Genomic DNA, 8,366 nt, shown 5'->3' with positions numbered 1-8,366 from the left:
ATGCACAAAAACAAGACAGAGCAAAACCAAGCAACAGTATACAACAAAACAGCAACAACAAACCACTGACAAAGAACAAAACAAAACACAACAAGAAAGAAAAGCTTGTCGTTAGTTCAAGGATCCTTTGTTGGTCGTTAGGTTCCTTCCTTTTTCTGACTTTCAAATTAACCCCTGTGGGAGTGAGTGCTCGCCTCTATCTATAGACTCTGGAAAGGCATTGGAGTCTAGACGGTCACAGCGAGTGGTGGTGTTTAGGAAGAACAGTAATTTTGTGAAGGAGCAAGTGCCCGTGTGTGTGTGTGTGTGTGTGTGTGTGTGTGTGTGTGTTTAGTCCCCATGGGACCTGAATGAAAATGGTTTGGGGGAGTTAAGCCTGATTTTTAAGAGGCCAGGGTCAAGCAGCCTGCGCTTTATCTTAGTTTTGTCATTCGCTAGCAGTTGATATTGGGCTACCGAAGTAAAGGAGCCTCAGTTTCCACTTCTCTGAAATGGGACTCAGTGGGGGTATAGACGGAGTATCTGTGGCTCAGAGGCTGGCACGCAGTAACTGCAGGATGTCAAATCAGGTTAGTCCAGTTCACCCTGTGGTGAGAATTAGCGTTCCCACGCACAAACTACACTGAATAAGAACACACACCCTCCCCCCGGGGGTGGGGGCTCTATGTCGATCCTGGTCCAGTATCTCGTGAGTTGCGGCAACGCAGAATACCAACAGGGGTTGAACTGGACCCAGCCAGCTCCGAGCCCAGCATGAAGGCCAGCTGCAGCAGATGCACCACCCTTTGACCCTGAAACAAAACCAGTGTGAGCGGCACCAGGCACGTGGGTCCACTTATGCATGATTTCTTCCAATACATGTATTGGAAGATTTTTAAATGGTTTGTGGCCCAAAAATTGACAGATGAAGCTAGTTTAGCCTAGAAATAGTGGAAAGCTGAAAAGTTTCATGACATATATGTAGATACTAGTCTATTTTGTCATTTACCACCATAAAAGGTACACATGTACTATAAAAAGTGAAGCATTTGCCACAACTTTAACTAACACACCATACATGGTACCATTCTCAGTCATGTGGTGGTTAGGTGACGTTGAATTGGCTCTAACCCAAAACGAAACACTGCACGGTTCTGTGCTGTCAATGGCCTGAGCCTGCCTATTGATGCAGCCACCGTGTCAATCCATCTCATCCAGGGCTGCCTTACTTCTTCCAAGACAGATTGACATCCTTTCATCAGGCATGGATGGTCCTTTTCATGTTCCTCTACAGCACCACAATTCAAAGGCATCCATTGCTCTTGGCTCTGCTTTATTCAGTATACACCTTTCACATGCATGGGATGCAGTGGAGTACAGTACACCATGGCTTGGGTCAGGTGCACCTTAGTCCTCCAAGTAATGTCCTTGCTCTTCGATACTCTAAAGAGCTCTTTGTGCCGCAGCTCTACCTAATGCAATAAGTCTCTTGACTGCTGCTTCCATGAGCATTGATTATGGATCCAAACAAGACAAAATCCTTCACAACTTCAATCTGTTCTCCATTTATCATGATGTTACCTATTGGTCTAATTGTGAAAATTGTGGCCTTTTACACATTGACTTGAAATCCGTACTGAAGGCTGCAATCTTTGATCATCAGCAAGTGCTTCAGTTCCTCCGCACTGTCAGCGAGGAAGGTGGTGTCAGCTGCCTGTCGCAGGTTGTTAATCAGCCTTCCTCCAGTCCTGATGCCACATTCTTCTTATGATCCAGCTTCTCTGATGATGTGCTCAGCAGACAGATTGAATAAGTATGGTGGGAGGATCCAACACAGACACACACCATCCCAGATTTTAAACCATGCAATTCTCCATCTAGAGAAATGCAAACGAATGCAAAAAACTGCAGTATTAATGTTCAGCTGCATAAAGTGATCTCTTCCAGTTTTCCAGATTTCCTCGCATGGACAAGAGAGTACTTGTAGTGCGTCCTCCGCTGGTTGAAACATTCCATTTGGTGTTCCATCCACTCCTGGAGCTTGTTTGCCTGCTGCTCTCGGGGCAGCTTGAGCTCCTTCCTGCAGCACCCTTGGTTTTTGCTCATAAGCTACCTCCTGTTGTGCACAGGGTCGCTGTGGGTCGGCTCCTCCTCGATGGCACCTAACAGCAGCAAGCACAAAATGAACTGGTACCTAGGATCCTGCTGTAGTGATTCTGTGGTTCCCTCCTGTTGCTGTTACAGTGAGCTCAGGTGTTGCAAGGAAGTCAAAGGCCATGTGGTGCTAAGCATTGTAACTATCTCTGTGGGGGGGGGGGTCATTTTTAATTCATATTGAAGCAGAGGACTCTCTCCTGTGCTTCTGGCATATTTCCTCGGCTTTACCGCCATGCTGTAAGCCCAGGATGGGACCCATGCAAGGTGCCACTACTGATGCTAGAAGGGACCCCAAGCAGCAGAGGACAGTCAAAATGGCATTAGTGAAGATGGTTGGGTGTTTCCTGAATCCCCCATAGGGGTGGGCAAGAAACGGTGCTGGGAGGCAGGAGAGACGGGACACTTCAGGCACAACTGCTGTGAGTGGTGGCCGCCTGTTCCCTCCACTTTATTACCATTCGCTTATGGCTCCAGCTTTGGGGCATGAAGGGTCTGGGGCCTGAACTTTGGCTTGGCGGGTGGCCGGGAGAGAATGGCTGAGCCCTCTTCAGCAGGTCTAAAAGGAGGAGCGGCCCCATCAAGGCACAGAGAAATCCCCTGAAGAAATCAGGGTGTTGGTGTGTGGGCAGGAACAAAAACCAGGCCAAAGCCCCTTGAACAGTTCTAAAAGGAGCCCTGAGCGTTTGTGAGGTGACAACAGGAAGCGGGGGCTGGAGCCCCCCCACGTCTGAAATCCTCCTCCTCGTTTTCGCCCCTCAGGAGAAGTTTGAAATGCAGCATTCTGAAGGGTACCGGCAGATGTCTGCCTTGGAGGATGACCTTGCCCAGACAAAGGCCATTAAAGACCAATTGCAGAAGTACATCAGAGAGCTGGAGCAGGCCAACGATGACCTGGAGCGAGCAAAGAGGTACGTTGGGAAGGGCAGAACTGGCTCGGGAGCTTTTTCTTTCTTTCATGTTTCTCCACCTTTAACCGATTCCTTATTTTGTTGTGCTTACTGAGAAACCGTCCATCGCAGAGCATAAAGGCCGGTTCCATGATCCCCCCGTGCAGTTCAGCGGCATCGAGCACAGTCTCAGTTCTAACAGCCGTTCTTGTCCTCCTCCTCGGAGTGGCTCCTCCTGCAGGCTGGACACTCACGGCTCCTCCAAGCTTCCGACCTGCTCTTCCCAGTTGCTGCCATCATGGTCCTCTCATCTCCATAGACCTTGAAAGTCCTTCAAGGTAGACCCTTTTACTACTTCAGCCAAACTACTGTTAGGATGGAAGACCCCTTTCTGGGAGTATTTTTGACTTGAGTTTCGGTTTTAAGTTGATTTCAGGGCAGTCATTTCAAGCTGGTATTGTTTGGTCTCAGGTTTTAGCCCCTGTGACTAAGTACCAGGATTCAGTGTAGACAGTCTAGCAGTGAGCAACAATAAGGAAATTAGTGCAAATTAATTGCGGCGTTAAGTGCTACAGGTCCCGGGTGCTCTGGGGATGGATGCATAATGTGATGTCTGAGCTTGGCTTTGGGAGGGAAAACATCAGACAAGGCTTCCCAGAGGAAATGCCAATGAGGCTGAGGCCAGAGGGATGAAGCTGCATATCCAGGAGAGGTGAGAGTGGAAATAGCATGTGCTAAGGACCGAGTAAGGCCTTCGGAAGGAAAGAGGAGCATGTTCAAGGAATGGTGTTTATTAAACTAATGTTCGGTGGCTCGGCAGAAGGATAGTAATACCCAACATTTATTGACTAACTATTCTGAACCAAGCCACTTCGAAAAGCAGCATCTGTGTTTTCTTTAGATAGAAATTCCATATAGTGGAATATACAGGCCCCAAGTCCATCTATAGTTCCTGGAGTTCAGACCAGCGCTGCATTCATGGGTCCCATTGGCCCCGCCCTCTGAGCCCCTTGCATGATTTTTGCAGTTAGTGGTTGCTGTAGGGATTGCCGTCTGCCATCCGTCCTCCCTCTCTGGATTCCGTACTTTGGAATTCCCCTACTGAAAAAGGATGCATTTGTAACCCCCAAAGTCATTACTGGAGGTGGTTTCATGACCCTGCGTGACACACACAACTAAGAAAGAAGGGAACCACCTGACAGGGTGCCTGCTGAAGTCCAGCCCCGTGTGACACTGCCTTTCGGCCCAGCTCTCCTACCGTAAATAGGTTCTTTTTGCGGTATCTCTAGAGCCACCCTTGTCTGGATGTTTAAAAAGACCTCCTGGCATAGTGCTGAGATGCTAGCTAGAGTTCCTATAAGAATGGACTCCTCCCTTGATGATGGGAAGAGAGACTCACCCTCACCGTCAGCCCAAGCTGATTGCTCTCAGGTGAGGGCGCCACAGACTCGCTCCAGCCTCTCGACCGGTTCTGACAGCCGCTAGCCCTCTCACGGCACTCGCTGTTTCTAGGCTGGGTTTGGTCATTTGTTACACTGGCCACACAGAACTCACAGCCAGGCTCGGGATTGATTCTGAGTGTAAGGCATTTAGTAAGGGAGTCACTTGGTACAATGATTCAGGATCAGGAGGGACTCGGGAGGAGAGGGCTTTGATTAACATCCTCTTCTTCCTTGCGACTTTGGACAGGACTCTCTGTGGCTCTTGGACTCTCGGTCCACCCTCTGCCCTGTTTGGGCAAGTGTTACCAAGCTCTGTCGTGTCAATAAGTGCCCGTGGGTCAACACATGGATTGTAACTTCCTTGTTTTATGGGCCAGGAAGGCCATTGCACCATCGTGCTCTAGTGGCTTGACTGCCGCCGCCACTTCTCATCAGCTTATAGCATCTTCAGTGTTAACAGTGCCTCCCTCTTGGATCAGGAGGTTCTCCGCACGGTCCTGGAGCCCAGAGGCTATGCTCTGCTTCCCTCTCTTGGTGATAGTTAAGGGGTCCCCCCTTGCTCTATTGGGTTGACTTTTAATTTAAGCATAGCCAGATGTCAAAACTGTCCAAACCTTTGATGGGGCGTTCATACACTTGATGTGCGAGGCCCAGCCTTCACCAGGGAGCTGTGCACTTGACCTGCTGGCTGCCCAGGCCCCTGGATTGGCCATAGGCGCCTTGTTTGCATTCGAGTCCTTGTTGCTCTGTTTTGAGCCCATTGTGGCTGCCCCTGTGTCCGTCCATCCCCTCGACTGCCTTCCTCTTTTTGGCTGACTCTCCACTCTACCAGGCTTGATGTCCTTTTCCAGGGGCTGGCTTTTCCTGACATGTACCAGAATACCTGAGACTAAACCGTGCTGCCCTCGCTTGTGAGGCGCATTCTGGGTGGGCTTCTCCATGACAGATGCGTGTGTTCCTGGGGCAGTCTGCGGCGTTGTCTGTGTTTTGTGGTCGTTATGTCTAGGACATTTTAATAACTGTCTCCTGTATGCCCCGCTACCTTCGCGGGTATATTTGCAGTGAAGGTGCACATAGACATGTCTTCGATCAAATCTGTATGTACTTGTGGGTGTATTCCCACTGCCCACACCTGTTCAGTCTGCACGTACCTACAGGCATCTCCATGGAGACCACTGTTATCACAGGACTGTGTGGATAACAGTATTTGCCTCTGTACCTTTAACTGTCGCAGACATCCCTGTGTCTTCTGCCGTAGCATATTTTGTTAATCCCCCTCTTATTGTGTATTGTCTTTCTCCTCATCCGAGATAACAGTACCAAGATAGAGTCCAGCACATGACTTCTGTCCCTCTCCTCCTGCCCTATTTCTGAATATCTTCAAAGGATGTTTCTTTTCTTTTCACCCCATGTTATTAGGACATAATCCAGATATGATACCATTCAGTGGTTCAGCAGTCAACACAAGCAGTGTTGGGCATTGGCCTCCCCAGTCATTTTCAAAACATTTTCTTCCATGTACTCCTTGATATCGGCTTCCCATGACACCCCCTGTCCCGCCTGTCATACCCACCCGGAACGTTTATTCTAGTTATTGTCTCTATCGGTTCACCCATCCCGGGTTTCCAGTAAAGAACACTACTAAAAATAACAAAATACAAGAACACTACTAAAAATAACAAAATACAGGAGATAAGCACCCATTTGAAGAAACAGACAAAATGTTAAAAATCAGATCAAGCTCACAGTGTACAAAAAAGGGAGACCAAATGACCAAAGTTTAACTATTAAGTCAGATTTATTATTTTAATCTACTATAATCTTCTCTCCAATAGTCGTTACTCCCATTCCTCATTGTGGTCAGAGGGGAACTGCTGGAGGCTTATTCCAAATCTTGATCCTGCAAATGTATTTTGGGCTTCCACTGTCACTCAGAGCCTTCTGCAAACCAGAATTTCACAATTTAAGTTCGGACATCATTTTCTCCTTGGGATTGGATTTTAAAGAAATCTTCCTCAAAAGATGTGCCTAATGCAGGCAGTTGATGGATATCTTGACTGCTGCATCTTTAACAGTGGTACCCGGACAGCTCCCTTTGTTTATCGGTCCTTATTTTCTTCATGTTGAGGGGCAGCCCATTTGGTCAGCCACAGGTCTTGTCTTCATCAGTAAGGGCTTCACCGCCTCACTTTGAACAGGTGAGGATGTGTCAGCTGCACATGTTAGGGGTTAGTCTTCCTCTAGTCCTGGTGCCAGGGTCTTCCTGTAGTCCAGGGTCTGGGAATCTGCTCATCATCAAAATTGAGTAAGTACGGTGAAAGGATGCAGCCCTGCTCCGTACCTTTTCCAATTTCAATCCTGTTGCATTCCCTTGTTCTGCTCAAACGACTGCCTCTTGATCCATGGACAGGTTCCACAGGAACCCGACTGGGTACCTGGGATTTCCTATTCTTCAAAACAGTATCCATCATTTGTGGCCTTGTATATTTTCTGATTTCTGGCAAGCCACTGACATTCTGTCATTTTCTTTTACAGCAAGTCACATGTTCAAGCCATATCATGAGATGAGAAAGTGTATTCCTCCCATCGAGGCCATGGGTAGGATATGGATACAGGGAAGGGGGTAAGGAATTGGGATCTGTGGTGCAGGTAACCACAGAGCAGTATTACACTCATTCACTGGGTGCAAAATAGTACTTCAAGGAGTAAAAAGTTTCCTTACAGGTAATCATCGAAGCAAATTGTTCGTCTTTGCAACTATGGCTTCTAGTTTCCTTTATGACTTACTAAGAGTGTTTGCAAATTCAAGCAAGTGTGAACAAATTCTTATTTTCTGTCCCCCACCCCCTTTCCTTCCTACAAATTATAGCATTCTTTGTCCATTGTTCAATGTCTTGCTTTTTCACAAAACAATAGATCTTTGAGACTTGCTGTAGCAGGACACAGAATATTCCTTGTTTTCCCTCCACAATGCATACTATTCCATTGTATGATTCTACCATCATTTATTTTTCCAGTTTGCTTCCTTAAAGATTATAGCCGCGCAAATCTTCCTTACTTTCTTACTGCTTGACTGTCTTCAGGGCTGGTGTGAGTTAGGATGAACTCCACAGCAGTGTAGTTTCTGGTCATCCGCTGTGTTCCTCTCTTTTGCATCGATGGACTTTGCTTCATGAATAGCCTGGGGCAGAATAAATCCCCAGGAGTCAAATTGCTGAGTCAGGATAGATACACGCGTGATGATGATAGTTAATGCCGAATTGCTCTCTCCCCATCTGTGTACCAGGTTACGTTCCCACCTGTTCTATCTGAGAGCCTTGTTGCCAGATAACCCCGTTCACCACAGTGGTTTTCAAACTGGATTGCTGGCAATACAGTAGTTGAGGGAAGGGATGTTTCTAGAGTGACTTTGAGTTTCTTCTGTTTCAGGTCCTTTTCCTGTGAACTCCGTCTGTCGACTGTTCTCCCCTGGACTGTCCTGGTTGTGCTGGGAGGCTTTTCTGTGTGTAGAGGAGTCACCAGCACGTTCCCATTTGGGCATCTGTGTTCTGTCTTGTGCGTGACTGAGCAGAAGTTCTTTTCTTTCTATGTAGTCAAATTTTTCAGTTTTCTTTTATACCTTGTAGAAGGCTGCAGTCCTAGGCTTTTTGCCCTCAGAATTTTATGAAATTAGCCCATGTTCTAGTTTTATGTTTTCTTTTCCTTTAAAAAAATCTTTTTTTCTCCCCTTAAAGAAGCCTTTAATTCACATTTTGGTCAAGTGCTGAGGAGTTGATTGATGGTTAACATCAGATGGGGAGAGGCTCCAATCATGACTGTCCATTGAGAATGGACAGGTTTCTGTAGTACAATCATGACTGTCCATTGAGAATGGGCAGGTTTCTGTAGTCCAATCATGACT

General features: G+C 47.2%; 1 protein-coding gene across 2 annotated transcripts in view; it reads left to right on the top strand.

Annotated features, from left to right (window-relative positions):
* NDE1 (nudE neurodevelopment protein 1) overlaps positions 1–8,366 on the top strand; it is a 34,197-nt gene that overhangs the window by 12,989 nt on the left and 12,842 nt on the right. The window contains exon 4 of one of the 2 annotated variants that reach the window (XM_004705754.2): positions 2,896–3,044. In XM_004705754.2, coding sequence (XP_004705811.1) covers positions 2,896–3,044 — 149 coding nt within the window. Of the gene's footprint in view, positions 1–2,895; positions 3,045–3,068; positions 3,362–8,366 lie in introns of those variants that run through there. The other variant, XM_045285963.1, reaches the window with a different exon arrangement.

Source organism: Echinops telfairi, unplaced genomic scaffold (assembly GCF_000313985.2).
Source record: "Echinops telfairi isolate 266 unplaced genomic scaffold, ASM31398v2 ScPeMD7_5;HRSCAF=22, whole genome shotgun sequence".
Taxonomy (NCBI): Eukaryota; Metazoa; Chordata; class Mammalia; order Afrosoricida; family Tenrecidae; genus Echinops; species Echinops telfairi.
This window is presented reverse-complemented; position numbering and strand designations above follow the sequence as displayed.